The 20,349-nt window shown below is 46.1% G+C and overlaps 2 protein-coding genes across 4 annotated transcripts; one reads left to right on the forward strand and one right to left on the reverse strand.

Moving 5' to 3' along the window:
* Positions 1–313: 313 nt before the first annotated feature.
* LOC118796244 lies at positions 314–9,119 on the reverse strand. 3 transcript variants are annotated; one of them, XM_036555048.1, is made up of 10 exons: positions 9,025–9,119; positions 4,406–7,547; positions 3,595–3,699; positions 3,097–3,173; positions 2,643–2,817; positions 2,164–2,269; positions 1,957–2,003; positions 883–1,663; positions 676–789; positions 314–587 (listed from the first exon to the last, which is right to left on the reverse strand). In XM_036555048.1, the coding sequence occupies exons 2-10, from the start codon at positions 7,404–7,406 to the stop codon at positions 539–541; spliced, it is 4,455 nt and encodes a 1,484-aa protein (XP_036410941.1). In that variant the 5' UTR covers positions 7,407–7,547; positions 9,025–9,119; the 3' UTR covers positions 314–538. The 3 variants fall into 3 exon arrangements, with proteins under 3 accessions (XP_036410941.1, XP_036410942.1, XP_036410940.1); XM_036555049.1 differs by having other exon boundaries at positions 3,595–3,696; positions 9,014–9,119; XM_036555047.1 differs by having other exon boundaries at positions 9,014–9,119.
* Positions 9,120–11,352: 2,233 nt separating this feature from the next.
* Positions 11,353–19,598, forward strand: lrrc71 (leucine rich repeat containing 71). Its single transcript, XM_036516178.1, has 17 exons — positions 11,353–11,428; positions 11,646–11,684; positions 12,085–12,225; positions 12,618–12,740; positions 13,051–13,126; positions 13,350–13,424; positions 13,628–13,696; positions 14,134–14,293; positions 14,801–14,884; positions 14,973–15,047; positions 15,852–15,956; positions 16,498–16,585; positions 16,947–17,026; positions 17,951–17,971; positions 18,198–18,309; positions 18,502–18,579; positions 19,369–19,598. The coding sequence occupies exons 1-17, from the start codon at positions 11,353–11,355 to the stop codon at positions 19,596–19,598; spliced, it is 1,632 nt and encodes a 543-aa protein (XP_036372071.1).
* Positions 19,599–20,349: the final 751 nt, after the last annotated feature.

Genomic DNA, 20,349 nt, shown 5'->3' on the forward strand with positions numbered 1-20,349 from the left:
AGTTGCTAAAGTTTCCATCTAATCATAGCCTTAGTTTCAAGAAGCGAATGATCAGGGAGGTGCAGCGCATAGAATAAACACCTCCTTGTTTCCCGGGTAACAGGAGAGGCAGCTGTGGATGATGACCCCTAGTGCCAGAAGTCCCCTGCAAGTACACTCATATTCTCACAGTAAAATTGCTAAACAGACCTTTTACAGCCGTTTCACATTATTGTGCAACTATCTCTGGAGGTAGCGTGGTGACCGGGTTTAAATGATGAGTGTGTTGGTGCTAATGTGGTGGGCATCTTTGGTGTGATTTGGGGGGGGGGGGGGGGGGACTACTCCTGGTGGCATTTTAAGCTTGCGCTAGCTAGCTGGATGACAGAGGACATGGAAGTACTCTTCAGTTTCTCTCATGCCTGCATTATATTTGTGTTGCGTTTATATGAATTCATTAGCCTCTTATTAGTGAACTGTAATTTTTCTAGTTTTTGGATGTCAATGCTAGCATTCTGTACCTCTGGGCCACACCTTCCACCAGGACCACAGTGAAACATTAGTACAGCTGTCCACGGGCCCTGTGGTCACGCAGAGTTCGCACTGACCTGCATACAAAGACAAGAGAAGTTAATGGCACACACACTTCTGAGAGATAAAGGGACAAGGCTGGCAATAAGAGAAATGCAGCTGTACCTTAGGTGACCTCTGGTCTCTCCTCTCTCGTTCTCTCCTTCTGACTCCGCCCCTCTCTCTTCATTCACTGGGCTGTGGGCAGGGCCACCCGGGGCCAGCCAATGGGATGGATGCCTGCAAGAAAGCAGGAAGTGGAAGGAAATTTACAGTGATACAGTAAGTGTGGATGGAAATTAATGATATTCATCAAATGCACACTCAGCTCACCTAATGGAAGGTTTATCTGCTTGGGGGACTTTGTGTCCCCTGGATGTCCCAAACAGTCTGTCCAGAACCCACGGAGTCACAGAATTACATTCAGGTGGAGGGCCCTGCAGAGGCTTGTGGGAAATCAAGTCTGACCCGATGAGGGTGCTACTTGACCTTTGGTCCGGAACCAGAGAGGAGGACTTGGACCCCACAGACATCACATGCTCTGTTTTACTGTAACTGCCCCAGTTCTGCCCAAACTGCCCACTCCAGCGCACAATTGCACCCCAGCCCTGCTGTATAGCCTGACCTGCTTGCTGAGACAGTGTACAAACTCTAGGGGGTGCCGTTTCATCCTCCTTCTTCCATAGGAACCTGTTGTTTGTCTCTTCCTTAGTGGCTGCAGCTGGTCCTAACACTGGCCCGCCATTAGGGAGCCCATTCAGGCTATCATTGCTGGTATTGGCCAGCACAGCGAGACTTGCTTTCTGGTTGCTTCCCAGATTCCTAGAGCCCTGTCTTGAGGCACTGTCCAAGTGACCACTCCTCCCAAGGGATAACCCTTTGGTTCCGAAGCCGCAGGCCTGACTGGCTGGGCTGGGTGTTTTTGGGCTGTAACCTGCTGAGGATGGCGTCGGGGAGGCGGGGTCGAAGTGGTGGTGCTGGAAGAGCAGGTCTAAGTTAAAGGTAAGCAGGGACAGGGGCTGCAGCAGGAGGAGGAGCTCGTCAAAGAGAGCCTGACAGGAAGTGCGCGACAGCCACATGAAGGAGGCGGGGCGGTAGTGGGACTCTAGCACATCTGAGAGAGAGAGAGTCAGAAAGAACAGATGAGAGGGGTAGGGAAAGAAGGAAACCCACAGAAAACACCTTGTTATCATGTCTGATTTAATAACACGATAACACAATTGAAGTGAATTGTGTAAGATATAATTCATATAATAAAATGAGTAATAAGAGTATACATTCAATATGGTGTATACAGTCAAAAAGGGTCAAAAATGCCATTGCATAACTTTAGAACGCTATATGTGTAAAGATATATGTATGATATACATCATGAGCTCAGTGTGACGGTAATGTCTGATTACATACCGTCACAGGACTGCAGATGACCGATCCAGTGATCGAGCAGTTTTATACTAGAAGAGGCAGGGGACACACATTAGCACACTGAAGTAAACCATGTTAAACAGCAGTATTGCTGCACTGTCCTGCTGCATTGCCTGGAGTGATCGGGAATGAATGAGCCTCCCCCCGCCGCTCCAAGCCCTCACCAGACTGTGATAAAGCAGAGCTTACTTGAGAAGACCAAGCAGGAAAGCGTTGAATTTGTGCCGGCTCTGCCTTAGCTGGGGCAGCTGGGATACTTGACACTGCAGGGTGTACAAGGCCTGGGTGCTGGGACCTGCAGGAAGTCAGCAAGAAAGAGTGAGAGACAGGAAGTAAATACCGTACAATGTGAAGTCATGACAATAAAGCACAACTTAAATATGCTTTTTCAAAAAATGTTACACGGATAATGATATGCAATGTGAAGTCATGACAGCACAGCATGGCATGAATTTTAATTCATGGCTTGAAAAAAAACCGATGGTGACACGCAGTCCTGAATGCACACCACTAATCTGAGCATCATTAACATTCACACATAACCAACTCATTTCCCTTTTCTAGGGAACCATTTGCATTGAATCATCGCCACAAAAACTATACAAGCACACTGCACCACTTCCAGGCTGTGTCGCCGTGAACCGCACTTTATGCATTGCACTCCGTACCTGGCCGGGTGGAGGCCTGTACCAGTGCCCAGGGTGAGTTTGGCCTCCTGCCCGCGATGAGGTCAGTCTGGTGGGGCTTCAGGCCATCAGAGAGCAGGCCCAGGAGAGCTGGGCAAAGACGCTGCAGCACCAGCCGACCCAGAGACGGGTTCACCCTGCTGTCTCCGGACTGCACCTGAACAGGAGAGGAGGAGTGTCGGGAGAGAGAGAGAGAGAGAGAGAGATCATCTGTCAGAGCGGTGATGGAGGGAGACAAATGGAGGGAGAAAGAAGTAGTGAATATCCTTCTTTTGACTGAAAATGACAAATGTGAAACTTCTTTATTTTTATACCTGAGAGAGATGAGGGAAAAGAAAGGGAGAAAGGGGAAAAGACAGAGAAGATATATTACCCTGTGCACTATTGAAAATGTTTATATCCAGTATGAAGGAACTGAGACCTTCTGACCACTGACCTTCTGGACCAAGGTTCGAGCAGAGCTGAACTGCGCCAGAATCGCATCCACGGCCACGCTGACCAGACTGAGAAGAGCTACACAACAATACAGCACTGTTACACTCTGATGCACAACCTCCCTCCCACACACACACACACACACACACACACACACGTTCAGATAATAAAACTGTAAAAGTCAGTTACTGAATACAGGCAACTCAGGCCACTGTGTCTTCCTTCCAGCCAGGCACTCTAACCTGATTAAACCAGTCATTTCCTTCACTGAATCTATCTTTCCTCCCCTTTCTGAGAGCGCTGGTGGTCTACAGAGAATTTAGAGTCTGCTAGATTAAAACCCTACAGGATTAGAAATGAGAAGCTCTGCTCTATATAATCAGACAGTCCATCAGTAGGTATCTATATAAGTGTTTTGATACATGGATTTCTGCAACCACATAAAATGATATCACTTGTATTTGTGTGTAATCGTGTCAGTGTGAGTGGTGGACTTCACCTCTTTTTTCTTGCAAGCCAGGAGAGGACAGCCCTTCATCTCTGAGATTGGCCCCCCAGGCACCGCCTCTCTGATCCGATTCAATAAATGACAGGCTACACACTGCTGATAAAGACAGAAGGGAGAAAGAATCCCCAACAGTGCAACACTCTTGGAAAAGTTGCAACAGAAATTTAATAGTGACTGCTGGAAGGTCAAACTCTGTCCTCCACAATATTTGTCTGATTTTTATAGTTGTTCTCATGTATATTAAAAAAAACAAAAGGAATTAGAAAGGCCAAAAAAGAAGAAAGACAAAATAATAGAGATACCGAGAGTGAGGGTACATGAGACATGTAAGACAGATGGCTAATTAAATGAGGCAATGGTGTAATCACCCATCTGCAAAATTACTCTGGTGAATTTAACAACTGCCTATGTCCATCTGCCGTGCCTATGAAACTGTGCGCCTGTAGAGTGTTTCTACCATCTGCGCGTATGATTTGATTTCTATACTGCCTCTCTCTTTCACACTCTCAGTGCATGGGACTTCTTCCTTGGCATGTGTACTGTGCCTGTATACTGTCTAATGCTTTGTCTAATTGTCTAATGCTGGGCTGCAGTGTAGCATAGCGGTAAGGAGCAGGACTCGTAACCGAAAGGTTGCCAGTTTGATTCCCTGCTGTTGTACCCTTGGACAAGATACAGTAAAAAACTGTAACCTATGTAAGTCGCTCTGGATAAGAGTGTCTGCTAAATGCCTGTAATGTAATGTAATGTGATGTCTGGTCTTCCTTTAAATCCACCTCATGCGGGTGTCACGCAGACTCACCTGTTGCTCTTGATTCCTGGCTCCTTCCGCCATCTGCTCCTTGTCGCACCGCCGCCTCTCCCTCCCCTCTCTCAGCCGCCCCTGTCTGCAGTCTGCACTGGCAGGTGGAGAAGCCAATGAGATGCGAGGGGCGGGGCTCCGGCTCCCACCTGGCTGTCAGCGGCACCTCCTTCAGGACGGCCACCGACGTCGCGGATGGCGGCTGGAGGAAAGACGTTTGTGCTTGCGGGGTGTACTCCCACTGTCTGCCATCGCCGTCAACGTACTCCGTCTTCCACTTCAGACTGTACAGGAAGTCTGGGTCTGGGGTCATGACCGCCGGGTCCGGGTCTGGGTCTGGGAGGACCGGAGCGGGCTGGGGGTTCTGTCTGCTCCGACTGCGCAGCTCTTTAAACGTCGTCACTTTGGACCCTGCCGCAAATGTCTGGGGGCTGCTCTTGACTTCCCCGTTGCCCGTGCATGCTCCAGATAAAGCGTCCTTGTCCGGGGAGAATGAAATCAACCAATCAATGTGCTCCAGCTGATTTTTGTTGGTGGGCCAAGCGGTGACAGATGGACAGGGCAAAGGGGGAGGCAGAGGCAGTTCTGGGTGGCGGCGGGTTATGAGCCCTGTAGGAGGAATGGACGAAGTGCTTGCTGAGGGGAAGTTACTGTTGTTTTGACAATTTGTATTAGAGTTATTTGCACCACTCTGAGCAGGGCTATAATAAGCGGCAAGGCTTGCATCACAGCTATACCCACACTTACGGCTAGAGTTGTCGCTACAGGCATATCCCTTACGACTTCTGGCCATCTCAGTGAACGAGGTTGTCTTGAGTGTTTCTCTGCTTTCCTTCACTCTCTGCCCCTCCTTCTCCAGCTCTCTAGCATTTCTCTCCATTCCGGATCCCTTTACTTCTCTCCAACTATCCTCCCTCTCTCCCTCCTTGTGCACATCCTCCTTTGTCTGTATCCTTCCTCCATCTTGCCTTCCCTCTTTTCTACCTCTGAATCCCATTCCGATTTCCTGTGCATTGGTCTCTGCTGGTCTCACGGCCTCTGAGGTGTCTCTGGTCTCTGGCTCCAGCAGCTCCATGACCCCGACTCCCAGCTCGGGGCTCAGTTTGAGCAGCTCAGCCTGGGTTATCCCAGCCAGAGCCAGCAGCTTCCGGATCTCGTCGTCCAGGGCGTGGAAGGAAGGAGGAGGCCGCAGCGAGGAAGGTGGAGGCGGCGGAGCTGGGCAGAACGGAGCAGCTGAGGGAAGAGGAGGAGGAGGAGGTGGTGGTGGTGGTGGTGGCGGCATACGAGAAGCAGACGAAGGAAGAGGCAGGGCTGTGCTTTCAACCTGGCGACCAGCATTCCTCTCGGCCTCCAGCCGGGCTAAGCGCCGTCTCCGGGGTGGAGCAACGGGAGGAGCGAGAGAGGTGAGGGAGGGGGTGGAGGAGTGAAAGGTGAAGTAAGGGATGGGTTGGGATGGAGGAAGAGAGAGCAAAGGACCGGCCCATTCTATCTCGCAAGGGGGTGAGGAAGAAGATGGAGAGACGCCGCTGAACGAGAGTGAGGAAGAGGAGGTGGAGGATGTGGTGGGTGGGGTCGGTGTGCTGGCATTCATGTTCATGTATGTGAACATCTGCATGTCTGTGTGACTCGGGGACAGTTTGGAGATCTCCTGAGGAGGCTGCAAGGGGGAGGAGACAAGTGAGTCTGGAAGGGGGCGCTCATCGAAAAACGAGGACGCAGACAAGTTGACCAGAGCGTCCGAAAAATCCAGGGGATTGCGTGCACGGCCCCTGCAAAATGGCAAATCTACATCCTCAACCATGTTTCCACCCTCAGCAAGATCTGCGTCACCCAAACTGGCATCTTTAAGTCCCTCTGTATGGGAAATCTTCCTCTGTTTATTAATTTGCTCCAGTCTTTCCAGATGACCAAGATCATCTCTTAATCCCAGGTAACTCTCCATCTCCCAGTGATCCACCTGAGCTGTTTGTTGGAGGCACACTTTTCTGGGGTCATCCACAGCGTCTGGGAGGTTCCTTAGATCCGGCTCTCTGCTGTCCTGCCCTAACAGCCACTTGCCCTCTGGGAATTCTGAGGGAGTGGAGTAAGCAGAGGGAGGGCCTTCATGCGGGGAACAGGGAGACTGGAGAGAAAGAGGAGTGGGGTGGGGATCCAGGAAGGGAATATGGGGTTGGGGAGCCATGGGGCAGATTGCATGGGGTTGCTCGGGTGGGAAATCCTGGCAAGAGAGCGAGATGGCGTCGGGGCAGTCTGATTCGAGATCTGAGCACCCGCTGATGGAGGTGGAGGAAGAGGAGGGAAAAGACGAAAGAGAGAATTCCAGGAGGGAGGGTGGACAGTCCCAGCAGGAGGGAATGAGGGCGTCGTCTTCGTCTGCATCTTCTCCTTCGCAGTGGGTGTTATCGTCTGTGTCCTCATTCTCTTCAGTTTTGTCTCCCTCTGTGCAAGCTGGGGCGCTGCACTGTGGTTGTGCTGCTTTGGGGTTTCTCTGAGCTTGGTATGTACCCCTCCGATGCGAATCATCACCACTGTTCCGACGTTTTTGCTGTAGCTGTTGTCCATAGGTAACTGTGTTGTTGTTGATGAAGTTGAGGTTGTAGGTGCTGTTGTTGTCCTGAGGCGAGTAACCATTACAGCACAGGCATGGCAAACCTGGTTCATTGCAGTTCGGGTCAAGAGTGGGACTTGGGTCAGACACTAAATGAACAACACTAGGTTTGTGGGGTTTTACTGGAACAGCACTATCTTTCTGTTGACCTTCCCTCAGCTGACCCGCGCTGGCATGCCCCTGGTCATCTACCTTTGATTTGACAGACTCAGCAGGTACATTATTTACATAATCCTGGTGAGAGGAAGGATCAGTGTTAGCAGTGGTGTTCATGTTTATGTCTTCCCTCGGAGTGCCTGGCTCTGGAGACTTTGGTTCTGCTGTACTGATCTGTTTGCAGTTGATAGACCTGTGGGGCCGGGGGGGCACAGATGGGCGGGTAGATGACAGCATTGTGAAGGAAGACACGAAAAAACAAGGTAAGACCTCTCTTTATGGTGTTTTGAAATATAGGGAATCCAATCTGCAGCTACAGGTAGATAAGATCCAGGCCAAGAGTAGACATCCTCTTCACACCTTAACAGCCCTCAACCTCTGCAATATGAAAAAAGGCAATGGAGTCAACAAATCTGCACATATTATTAAAATATGCACAGGGGCAGATGGAAATTGCAAATAAACAGACGACTTGGTTTGTGAGATTCCCTAACAAGCAGGCAAACCTTTTAATTCATCCCACAAGACACAATGGCTGAAGAGAACTGGATACACTGGCAAGAAAACAGAACTGATATACTGCAGATGGCAGACATATTCTGGATTTTAACTGAACTGGATGGCAAGCAGAAAAGTATAACTGACACCAGGCAAAAATGGTCTGACAAACAGCCAAGAAGTAGAAAAACAGGATGGAGGATGCAGATGCAAATAAAGAGACACCACGACACAGAATAAGGGACATGAAAGTACTTTAAGACACCTTTAATGTCAATGTCATTTCATATTATTTCCAGGAAAATATTTTGGCTACTAGTTATCATGCAACACTCACATAGTTTTGACATTTCTTTATGCAAATGATGTTGATTCATGCAGCATTCTGCCATGTCCTCAAAATATTCTGACTTGTTTTCAAACATTACGGTACTGTTTAATCCCTGAAAAAAGGGGGATTTGTCCCACGAATAAGCAACTTACATAAGTGCATACGCTGCTGTCGGGCTGTTCTACTTATACTGTAAATACATCTGCCAACCAATTCTCTCCCTCTGCTGAACACGAAAACATTTTATAGCCCAGCCTCCGCATAGCCGTCAAATGGGATTGTGCGTTTTATTCCTCTCGCTCTCTCCCTCTCCCACACACACACACACACACACGCACGCAATATTACGGATATACGATGAGACGCATCCAATATCGGACCCCGATCGAAATAAAAGCGACTGATTTCTGCCACCTTAATCACTTTATCCCCGACATAAGCAATCAGTTCACGCGATTACTTCGACTGTGACTCACGCCGGGGGAAAATGCACTATAAACAATGACTCGTGTCTTTTCATCAAACGCGAAAAAGGGTGTTGCAACATCTATAACTACTGTAAAATGATCCCCGAGTAACGTTAATGCAGCAGGCTAGCCTGCATTTTTAGATTAAATGCCTAATCCTCTGCGAATATGCTCGTTGCCAGAATTTATCACTGAACCGACGGATCAGAGAGGGCCAAGGAAGAAGAGATAGAGGGGTGCATTCCCCGCCTTTGAACCATACGGTTTCCCCCCTCACTACCTTGAAGATGCCAGCACGATTTGCCTACCATAGCAATAATGACGGTGACAGAAACATATATTTGCGTAATTTGTACATATATGCATATAATATAATGTATATATATACATATACGACGAGTGTAAGCAGAAAGGATACGAGATTCACAAAACAGGCAGAAATGGAGACGCAAACAAACATGTTTACACTGTGAAATCACAAACGCAGAAGGGAATAGATTAATTGAGTGCAAGGAACGAGACCTAAAAGAAATACAGATTGTACTTACATTAGACTCACCGGGTGGCGGACAGCGAAATGACAAAGATGGAGAGATGGAGACAGGATGCTATGAATTGTTGCCATCCCGATACTTTCCACACATCGCAACATCCACACTCGCCACTAGCAACCTCGGTAGTCATAAGCCGACCCCCCTCCCTCCTCCACCCCGTCTATCAACGTCATCACCTCCCTCACCGCCTTCCACCATTTATATGAGGGTACAATATTCAGGCATATGTTTTCCAAGGTCTTCACACAATATAACGTTACCATTAATGAAACGTGATCTAATTTTTTTATTCTGCCATACTATTTGATAAAAATAATAACAGCAATTATGGTTATAATTAAGGTAGTGTGCCTTCTCATTACAGGTCAACATTTTACTGGTTTCCTACGCAAACAGCTTATAGAACTGACCATATTAAAACGAAAATTCCTTGGCTGACACAGAGGTGCAACCCCACTGATATACATATGCACACCAATGCATGTGTGTATGATTTACAAACAAAATAATGGAAGCAACAAATGAAAAAGTACTCGTATTCTGAAGCAGCAACATAGCTATTAAAATGGTGCATATATATGTGTTTCATATTAATGTCAATAATTAGTAATTACTAGTAATATCAATACTAATTACAACGAGAGGACCAACTGTTGGTGGCCGAATTGCGGGTAAGTCAGTGACAGAAACGGAAAAATTACATAACCTGGAACAGTGTGGAGCAGGGGAACAGTGTCGAAAATATTGACGACATGCGCCAAACAAGGGAAAGGGAAAAAACTGAATCAGGAAAGTGGATCAGTGATAGCCAGTCTAAGATCACAGACAAGGACAGATGGACACTCAACAGGACGATTGCCAAAAAACACAAAACAATATCCTCAAAAATGATCACAGAACCTCCGTCCGTGGCCCAGCTTGGCTATAACCGCTTCAATAGGGCTGTGCTTTTGCTCTATGGGGGTAACGTGAAAAGTTCTGTGAATGGGTTTTGGATCCTAAGGGACCTCACACGCTGCCCTTGACCCCTCTTGACCTCATGTTGTTGTCAGATAGGGAAAAAAACAAAGCCCTGCACAGCCTTGGATCGACTGCAAGCTATGATGAAGCCCTTGAATGCGTCTGTGTTATTAAAACTTTTGGATCTGCAGTGCCCCAGCATATGTCAACTGCAACAATTCTTGTTTAAATATTAGGCTACTGTGAAAATGTGGGTATTTATTGTTATTGCTGTCCAATAATATAAATGATCAATAATATAAATTATTGCAGATACCTAGCTATATCAGAACAGGAAAGTCACTGGCCATATTCCAGTGCGAGTCTGCTACCTGTTCAGTACCTTGGTCCCCAGAACAGACACTCCTGCCGCCTAGCATTGGCATCCTTAGCGTTACAGCTTCTGTACCGAACGGAACGCTTGTTGATCGCAGTGTCACCTGATGACATTGTTTCAGTTCTGTAATTAATAATTAAGGCAAGATGCAGCTCATTTGCCTTATTATACGTACTATACAGGTCACTCTGGAAAAGAGCGTTTGTTATGACAACGTGTAAATGAACATGTAAACGTAAAATAACACTTAAACCTCACCCTTTAATAATTCAGTTTGATCAAGTGAAATATGCTCAATGTCAACAGTCATAATTACACTGAAAATACATACAAATGCCTTCTTTGTAATTTAGCAAGATTATGTCACGTTAATACTGATGTTTAGAATCATGTTTCACCTGACCAGGAAATAGCCCCCCCCCAGAGGCTACAATTATTTTTTGGATCAGAGTTGGGCGAGTGCTCAGCGCTCATTGGATAACACCGATGATTGGCAGGACTTATTGGCATGGAAACGCCAGGGACGCAATGATTTGACTGCGCTAAAGGTATGTTTTTAAACACAAACCCAACACAACAAGCTGGTCTAATGAAAATCTAGCTACAACGAGTTGTGATTTTTTATTTTCTGTTTAATATGTTCCGATTTATCTTATTCCAGACGAGCTGGCTTACCGGCTAACATTTTCTTTCGCTCATTTGCGTTGAAAGTAGCTAGCTAACATTCGCTAGCTAGCGATTAACTTACTACCTAACTCGCTAGTAAGCTAGTAGCTACTAGGCAGCTGGGTAGCAAGCTACATAGCCTTGCAAAATTAGCTAACGTTGGATACTTTACACTTTTAGCAAAATATTTCACGTTAGGCTCTTCTACCAATCCGACTTGCGTTCAGACGCCCACCGTACCATACAAAATGCTTTACTTTTAATGAACACTTGCAATGTGGCAAATATGCACATTTAGATCTATACCACGACTCACAGGATCAGAGTGAACATGAGAAAAAGAGGGGTAAAGACCCCCAAAGAAAGGCGGAACTCTGGGATTGAGGAGGACCCCTTGAAAGTAACAGGTAAAATGTGATGGGTACAGTCGTGTGACATCACATTTTTGTTTATTTTTAATACTGAGTAAAAACACAAAGTCTTAAACTATTTAATAACATGGCATGTATAATATATCAACTCATTTCATCCCCCTGCCTGTTTTAAGTCAGCTTCTGATGTCACACGCCTTTGTTTCTGAGGTGCTGGGCTCATAATTGTTCTCTTTCCTGTCTGGATTCCTAGGACCAAATGTTCCAGACAAGTCTTCAGTTCAAAATATAGGTAAGACTGATTTCATTTCACTTCACACTGCAAGCAGTAATAGTTAGCTTCAAAAGTTCAAGCTTCAAAAACTGATTTGCGGGTGCCTCAAATCTAATGATTTTTCCCCTTCTCAGAATTGCACAGGTTGCAATTGTCAAAACTGCCATTTAAACTGGTTGTCAGTAACACTCGGCTCAGGAAATATACAAAAGCTCCATTCTCTAGGGTGGTTATATGTAGCTTAAAGTTTTACATCATCCATTTCTTTTGCTAGATATTTGAACTGTAGCAATTCAGAATAGATACCTTGCTCAAGAGCACTATCTCATATATGAACCTGGATACAAGTCCAGTTGCTTAACTACCACTCCACCCTGATGCACAAATAATGTACACATAACCAAGCCCTTCTCTCTAGATGACTACCAGTGCTGTGGCAGCCTGGATGTAGATTTCCCAGAGGTCTGTGCTCTGCTGGGCATGACCGAAATCCCTGCAGTGACCCCACGACCCCACAGCACTGTCTCTCGCAGTACTGAGCAAGTACAAAACAGTACAGGTAAATGCTGTCTGCCATTCTGTTTGCCACACACACATATTTTACAGTTCATTTACTTCAATATTTCTCCATAACAGTACATTTATTTGAGTTTCTCCATTCTTTTCCCTCTTTCTTTAAAATGTATTTTAATATTTTGCTCTCTTTTACTAATCCTCAGCCTCTGTTTTGGTCTATATTATTTCTTCTGTCTTAATCCTTCACCCATAAAGGGATTGTATGAGCTAAAGTATAAAAATCCCCTATTCTAATATACTTATGCTTGTATGAGGCAGGGTATTTGTCTCTACAAAGCTGTCTCCCAACTGGGGTACATGTAATTTTACATTGTGTCTAAACCTGTTGTTTTGGATCCCAGTTCTGTTCCTTAAATCGTATCTGCCATGTTTCAGAGAGCAGCCAATCAAATGTGGTCAATGGCACAGTGACCACGTCCTGGTGCCCTAAACCCCGCCTCCAGGTGGAGCTGGAGTCTGACGAGGAACCTCGTAGTGTCAGGGTGGTCAGAGTGTTTGGTGAGTGTGCTAAACACCAACAGTGAATGCAGTGCTCGGTTATAGACACCCAGTCCTGTATATCTGCCAGACATCCAACATCATCATTCATGTTCCTTCAGCTTTAGCTGTTTTCCCTTGAGAATGATGTCATGGAATCCGGGTTTTGAATGTGCTAGTATGCCCTATTGTAGAGGAAATATTGGGAATAAGACTGAGATTCTAGGTCTCCTTGCTCAGTGAAGTTTCACCCCCACAGTGAACTGTCTTGGGGGCCCTTGATGGCCCAGGTCTCACTTGAATTTGTTCCTTGATTATTTTTGATAATTAGGGTGGAAGGTGGACGAACGTGTCTCCAGGGCACTGAACAAGACGCTGCCGTCGCTGAACAACCTTCAGAGGCTGTAGTGAGTACCTGGGGGGGTAGGAGGAGGCAGAAAGAAGGGAGGTAAGGGGAAGAGGGTTACGCGGGGAATCAGCGAGGAATTGAGGAAGGAAGAGGAAGGGATTAGAGAGTGATAGAGAGAGAGGGAAGAAGAGGAGAGCTCTTATTTGGGGAGAGGTCTCATTTGGGGCTCTGTGTGTTGCTCTAGCTGTTTGTTGGAATGATGTGCGTGTTGTGTGTTTCAGTCTGTGGCAGGCGGGGTTGACCGAGCGAACCCTGACGTCCCTGAAGACCACGGTGTCCCTGTGCCTCAGTCTCAGGTGAGGAGCAGTGAGACACTCTGGCCCTCCTGTGTGCTGGAGCTGGACCTCTGTTCACCTCCACACCTTTCTGATTGGAATTCTCACCCTCTGCTTGCATGTGAAATGAAAATCAATGAGTGTGAGGTAATGGGTTTTACCACCTGTTCTCTTTCTCCCTGCTCCTCCGTCTCTCTCCTGTTGTATCACTGTCCCTCGATCAGGACTGTGGCTTTGGAAGGGACTCCTCTCCCAGAGCAGTGTTACCATGTCCTGATTGGTGAAGACAGCAAGTATGTCTCAATTACACCCACATATATGCCTATACTCATTAGTACACATACGATATGCATACTTATACACATATGCAGATACATTCCAAATCATATAGTGTAATGCATAAACCCGTTTTCTCCACATTGTACATGCTGAAGTAATGATAAACTACACCTTTGCAGACTAATATATTTACTTGAAGAAATGCACTGACTGGTATTTTCATGTGACATATATGTAATCATCTGTGTTGGCTGATAATCTACAAATTATCAGTCAACACAGAGAAGGTATAGAAATGACCTTAAACTAACAGTAGCCCTAAACCTGTTTCTTGTGTTTAACCAGGGTACCAAGTACCAACCTGTCACTGTCTTATGCCTTTTTGATGATCCTTCCTTTGTTAATGCCTCTGGTATATTGAATAACGACCTGTGGTCCTCCATTTCCCAAGGCTTGCTCACCTGTCGCTGCGCAACAACCGGATAGGGGAGGAAGGGGCCCGTATGATTGGTGCAGCTCTGTCCACCCCACGCACAGCCAATAAGAGTCTTCTGTCCCTCAACCTGAGCTTCAACTCCATCGGGGATGCCGGGGCTGAATACATTGCACAGGTACACACTCACACACACAGACACACACACACACACACATGCAAACACAATTCCATTTCCTCCCTTTGGCTAATTCATGAGATGTGTGTAAAAAGAACACTATTATTTACGGGCTGGTGTAAAAGCAAGGGTGTCAAGATAAAAATATTTGCATATTCGCAGATCTTTCTGGGTGCCGACAAAAAAGCCGGATCAACAAGTAACTGAAAAGAACAACATGGCGCTTATTGCTGTGGGTGAGATTTATCGCAGGTCAAACAGCGCGTCCACTGTGACCATCACAGAGAAAATGCTGTCTTTCCTGGCATAAATCTCATGAAATCTCATGAATGTTGAACCAGTGTACGGGTGTTTGTCCTTTTTATTTTCGTAAGGATGTCAAGATACACATAGAAAAGCCTTCTGTCTCCCTCCCTCCCTCCTCCCCTCCCTCACCCTTATTTCCTCCATCTCTCTCTCTCTCTCTCTCTTTCTCTCCCTCTCCATCTCTCCCCCGGCCTCCCCCAGGGACTGCGTCTAAACCGCACCTTGCTGTGTCTCTCTCTGGGGTCCAATCACATTGGAGATTCTGGGGCCGCCTGTCTGGCAGAGGTACGTACCCGGCACCTCACGCCCGTGTGTCTTTGCACCCCCGCCCCATCACATACGCCCTATCACATGCTGTCTACATGTTCCACAGGTGCTGGGTCCCTTCCCGCTGACTCATGGGGAGATCGTCGAGAGGAGGAGGCTTCTGAGCATGAAGGATTTGCCAGTGAGTGGGAGATACTTACACACAGACGCTCACACTTATATTTGTGAAACTTGCTAGAGTGCTCATTTTTCTCACCTGCAGACCCGTGACAAAGTATTGTATCTGATGAACAGTCAGAACAGGTCTCACCTTGATTGCCTACCAGCATCCCTTCAGAGCCCTTTTTATTCTATCTCGGTATTTCTGTCTCAGTGCTGGTTTTTCTCTCCCACTCTTTGCCTCTGTTTCATGCTGTTGAGTAATACGCTGATGGTGATGCTAATGCTCTGTCTGTGAGTCATGCTGCACACGTGACTTTTCATCAAGAAAGATGGAGGGGGAGGAGCGGAAGGAGCATCGCTGGAAAGCACAGACAGACCAGTGAGGGAAGGGGGAAGCATGAAGGCTGAGCAGTCAAAAGCAGTGGCTGCTTCACCCTGCTCACTTTGCTCTCAGTAGGCGTTTCTCTTTGAAACGAAAGGTGTCTTTGATTGGCTGGTGATTGTTTTGGAGCGCAAGGTGCAAACAGGTAACGAGCAGCGCTCCTCGTTGCAGTTGTGTGTGGTCCATGCGCGGGCCTTCTTGTCTTGGTTTGCTGTGGGCAGACTTTTGTGAAGCAGAACGACTGAGCCAGGCGTGACGCATGGCTGGTAATCAAGGCTGGAGAAGGAGGGTTCGGGGGGGGGAAGGGGGGGGGGGGGGGCGGGGGGGGGGGCGAGGGAGCGGGTGAGAGAGAAAGGAGAGTTGGCGCGGCCTCTCCGCTGCGCGTCACAGGGCAGATGGGAGCGTTTCTGCTCTTGCTCACCCTCTCCCCCATCCCCGCAGACCCAGAGCACCGAGCCCAAGGCGGAGCGCCCTGCGTCCATCCCCAGCAGCTCCTCTCTGGAGAGGAGCATGGCCAAGGGCAGCAAGGGCGTGTCCAAGAAGAAGGTACGGCAGCCGCAGCTCTCTGCCACGCAGACAAGCAGCAGACACCAGCGCCAGGGACATTATCAGCCTCCAGAAACAGTGATACGCATGAATATATGACAGGATGTCTAACGTTCAGTGAACACTCATGGTCATATAATGTGTATAATAAATAATGTGTACTACAGAAAATTACACATATATGCATACATATATTATACAAAATATATCAATTGTAAGTTAATTTCAAGTGCATATATATACTGTATTTATAGATTGTTATATACATATGTACTACAGTATGTACTTCTACACTACTATACTATATATATATGACTTTTTGATAAGGCTAATAGTTAGGACATTTCAAACGTTGAACAAACCATGGTAAACAGATGTTTTCCCAGTCCACAGTCTCTGACCTCCCTCTTCTGATATGGTTGATGATCACACTTAATTACAGGTCAAATTGACAAGGATTGACAGTACGTAAGACATTGAATGAAACGGTGGCACATCTTATATTGATCTGCTCTACAGTAATTCAGTCTTTGTGTGGCAGACCCCGCCCAAGAGGGACGACAGGCAGACAGCCAATCAGGTGGCAGGAAGTGCTGCAAAAAAGGAGGATTCCAGACCTGCCAAAAAAGGTGCTGTGTTACAGAGATTCTTCTGCTTAAAAGAAGTTGTATTACAGGGATTCCTCTGCTTAAAAGAAGTTGTATTACAGGGATTCCTCTGCTTAAAGAGACATTGAATTCTAAAAAAAAGTCTTAACAAACTTCCATTATTTTAAAGGTAAAAATTAGTGTTGCTGGTCGTGTACCTTCTTATTCTGAAAATTCACAATACATATAGAATATGGAACAAAAACAGAGTTATAATGAAAGTGTTGTTTGGATAAATAGGAATACCTAAAAATTTCTTAATGGCCCAAGCTGCGCTCACTGCAGTCTCACTGTCTGTCTTTCCCCCCTTCTCTCTCTCCCTCTCACCCACTCTGTTTGTTAGGTTCAGATGCCAAGGGTCCGCGGGCCAGGGGGGCAAAGTCTGGGAGCAAAGAGAGGTGTCCTTCTGTGGCAGAACTAGAGGTATTAGGGAAGGGAGGTTGACCAAACCGATGACCAAATTCACCATTGCAGTAGAGTGGTACAGATGGGGACCGCACGGAGACCGTAATGTTATAATTAAGCTTAAGTACAAGTGATTACAGACATTAACAGCACTCTCTAATCTCGACTGAATACAAATAGACAAGCATTCATTATGAGAAATAATATATTCAAAACATGTTAAATCTGCACCTGTTATTGGACTTGGAATGTTCCCTAGAGCAGCGTTTCCCAACCCTGCTCCTGAAGGCACACCGTCCTGCATATCTTCTATCTATCCCTGCTCTACCTACCTGACTGAACTCATCAGTGGCACTTTTGATTAGCTGAGCACACCTGATTTAGTCAAGCAGGAAGGATACATAGAAGATATGCAGGACAGTGTGCCTCCAGGAGCAGGGTTGGGAAACACGGCCCTAGAGTGTAGAGAAATATTAAGGTCAAATGCACTGAAAATGTTTACTTTTTTCTATTTTTTTTTACTTTAGTTACAAAAAGGAGGCAAAGGGGCAGCCAAGTTGTTCTCACTTGAAGTAAAAGCAAAGTACATAAAAATTGAAATGAAACATCAGGAAATGGGGCAGTCTCAGCTGACATGCCCTCAATCGTCTGGGTGTAAAGTGGGCAGGTCCTAGTCTGAATACTTTTCTCCCACTCAGACACGTAAAAGTACTCTACATTCTAATGCCACTTTGGGGTGTGTTTTAAATTTGCTCACAGCCATCTATTTCAGTAGTCTTCATGCTTATTAATCATGCCTAGAAAGTACTGACCATTTAGATGTTGCCTAAACTGTTGTGCTTAAAAATTGTTAAAATCTACTACATTTGCACCTGCAGTGTTTTGCAAAATCTTCTCAGCTATGTATAACATAGATTTCTGTTTCTTCTCATGTTGGACCAGACCAGTGGCACACAGAATAAGGTATGGCTGCTTCCTTCTGGTACGTCCTTACATAACCTGACCTTATATAAGAAGCAATGCCATAAATCACCTTATTTACTACAATTAAGTACCAGTGAAATAAGACAACACATTGACTCCACACCCTCACAGTCTTTGTAATTTCATGACAGTGTCTCACTGCGTATAATTATTTATTTCTATAATTAATGTACTCCATAGTTCTAATTATGATGTTTTCTCTCAGGCAGTTGAGATCCCAGAGACGGTGAGCCCCCTGCTGGACACAGGTGTGCAGCACAGTGAGGGGCGTGTCCTGCTACCAGGCAACAATGTCCTTGCCTCTCTCAATCTGTCAGGTCATTACCACCATCATTCAACACAGATCCCATGTGGATTGATCTTTATCGCCTGTAAATCAACCAATATAAAGGGCACAGCGAGCAGGGCTGAGCCATCCAGGTGATGTAAAGATCAGTCATTTTGCACAGCATCAAGCCCCAAAGTGTCGCTGATAATGAGTAAGGCCAGCCCCCTTTCTCTCTCTGCAGGCAATAAGCTGACAGAGCGTTCACTGCGCGTCTTCCTGAAGGCAATACACGATCAGGGTGAAGAAGGTGGACTCCTCCGTCTCTCCCTCTCTGTGAGTCGTTCTGTCTCTTTTCCTTTCTGTGTTCAGTCCCTGTTTCCATCTCATCGTCTCTGTTACTAGTGACCCTGACCACGCCTCTCTGAATCTGACTACCCACCTGTGTGTCTCACTATGGGATGGTTCACATGGACAACATTTTCCATTTTTCCATCCTTTTTGACTCAAACAGCGCGCCACAGGAGAGCTGACACCTACTTGTAAAATACTGCCTGAGTTGAGCTAAACAGCCTGGCCCAGGTCACATAAGGCTTCCATATAGACTTGATCACAGATTGATTCCACCCAATTTTATGACGTCAAAAAGAGGGAGGTGGCACCTGTATGGGTTTCTCATTAAAAGCACTGTGAACTGAATGGTGTATTGCTCTTCTGCTAAAGCTGGGGAAATCAGTCCTTTAATTTTTGGGGGTGTTTTGCATCGAGCTGGAATACACAATCTGGCTCTGTGTTTGTCAGCTCAGCGGGGAGATCTGCATGTAACTGGGCCATTCTCTCCACGTCCCTGGGACTCGCTACTTCTCTGTCTGTTTGTACGTATGGGAGCATTGTCACATAGCGCATCCATCCACGTCTGCCTCTGTTAGACTCATCCTGTTTACCTGTGAGCGGTGCCTCCCTGCTACGCTGTGCTTATTTCGCTTGTGACTGACAGCACTTTCTGTAAAAGATTAGTGGTGTCATGCGTGGCGGGAAAGCATTGCGTTCTGACAGCCTCCCTCTGGTATCTTTTCTTTGACACTCTGTTTCTCATGACGCTGAAATAAAGCTTTTACTCTGCAGAGGAACCGCTTCCCGCTGCTGAACTGTGACACTTACCTAAAGATACAGAAAGTCATAAAACACAAGGAGTCAGTCAACAAACTTGTCTCCCAACCCACAGAAGAGGAACATGAAAACACAGGCAAGAATTTTATGGACTCCGAAGAAACGCATCTGAACAGCACACACAAACATCTAAACCTTAGGTCATTTCCTCCCCAATTTCTACAGCCGTAATATTCCTCTTTTCCACTATACATTATACATATTCAACTTTGCCAGTCAAGATTTATAGTTTTATAGCAACTGATAATAAATGATCTTAACTCATTGTCTGCTCGCTGTGTCATTGCCATTGTCATCATTTTTAATACTGTTGTCACTTGACAGGGAGTGGAACTGAATGAAAAGGTCATCTTCAGGAAAGAATAATAGCTCACTGACACCTGGTGGTCACAGTGAAATACTGCACTAAGACTGATAAGAAACGCTTCTCAAGGAAGGAGGAAGAAAGAGGAAACACCAAATGTACACACAGGAGGGTGGACAGTAGTAGCTTATCCAGTCGTAAAACTGTGTTTATCTATTCAAATTGTAAGGCTACTTGTTTCTCAAGCAGTTAGCTTTTGGAGAACAGGGGAAGTCGTCTAACCAGACTGAGGAAGAAAATATTCTGGCAACTAAATTTCCACAAAATGCATTCTGTAATTCCAAATGTAGTGAACACGTAGGAAGGACATCAGATGACACAGTAACAGCTAGTAGAGAGTATTGCTGAAGCAGGTGAATCTTGGATCATGCTTTGTATTAAAATTGCAACACTTACCAATTAAGAGTTATGTGTTTTATCATTGTAGTTGCATGCTCTATGATCAGGGTCTTACCAATGAGCCATTGTCCATTTGGAGCTATTGTATTAGATTGGACCTATGGTTTACTATAAAATACCTAGACATTATTTCATTTTTTTCTTAAGGCTCCCTGATTG

Source organism: Megalops cyprinoides, chromosome 21 (assembly GCF_013368585.1).
Source record: "Megalops cyprinoides isolate fMegCyp1 chromosome 21, fMegCyp1.pri, whole genome shotgun sequence".
NCBI classification, from domain to species: domain Eukaryota; kingdom Metazoa; phylum Chordata; class Actinopteri; order Elopiformes; family Megalopidae; genus Megalops; species Megalops cyprinoides.

Coding starts and splice junctions, on each gene's coding strand:
- lrrc71 (XM_036516178.1), top strand. CDS start 11,353: ATGAGAAAAAGAGGGGTAAAGACCCCCAAAGAAAGGCGGAACTCTGGG. Junction 13,425..13,627: donor TCCCTGTGCCTCAGTCTCAG/GTGAGGAGCAGT, acceptor TCCCTCGATCAG/GACTGTGGCTTTGGAAGGGA. Junction 18,580..19,368: donor TGAAGAAGGTGGACTCCTCC/GTCTCTCCCTCT, acceptor GCTGAAATAAAG/CTTTTACTCTGCAGAGGAAC.
- LOC118796244 (XM_036555048.1), bottom strand. CDS start 7,406: ATGCTGTCATCTACCCGCCCATCTGTGCCCCCCCGGCCCCACAGGTCT. Junction 3,174..3,594: donor TGGCTTGCAAGAAAAAAGAG/GTGAAGTCCACC, acceptor ATTGTTGTGTAG/CTCTTCTCAGTCTGGTCAGC. Junction 2,818..3,096: donor CTCGAACCTTGGTCCAGAAG/GTCAGTGGTCAG, acceptor TCTCCTGTTCAG/GTGCAGTCCGGAGACAGCAG.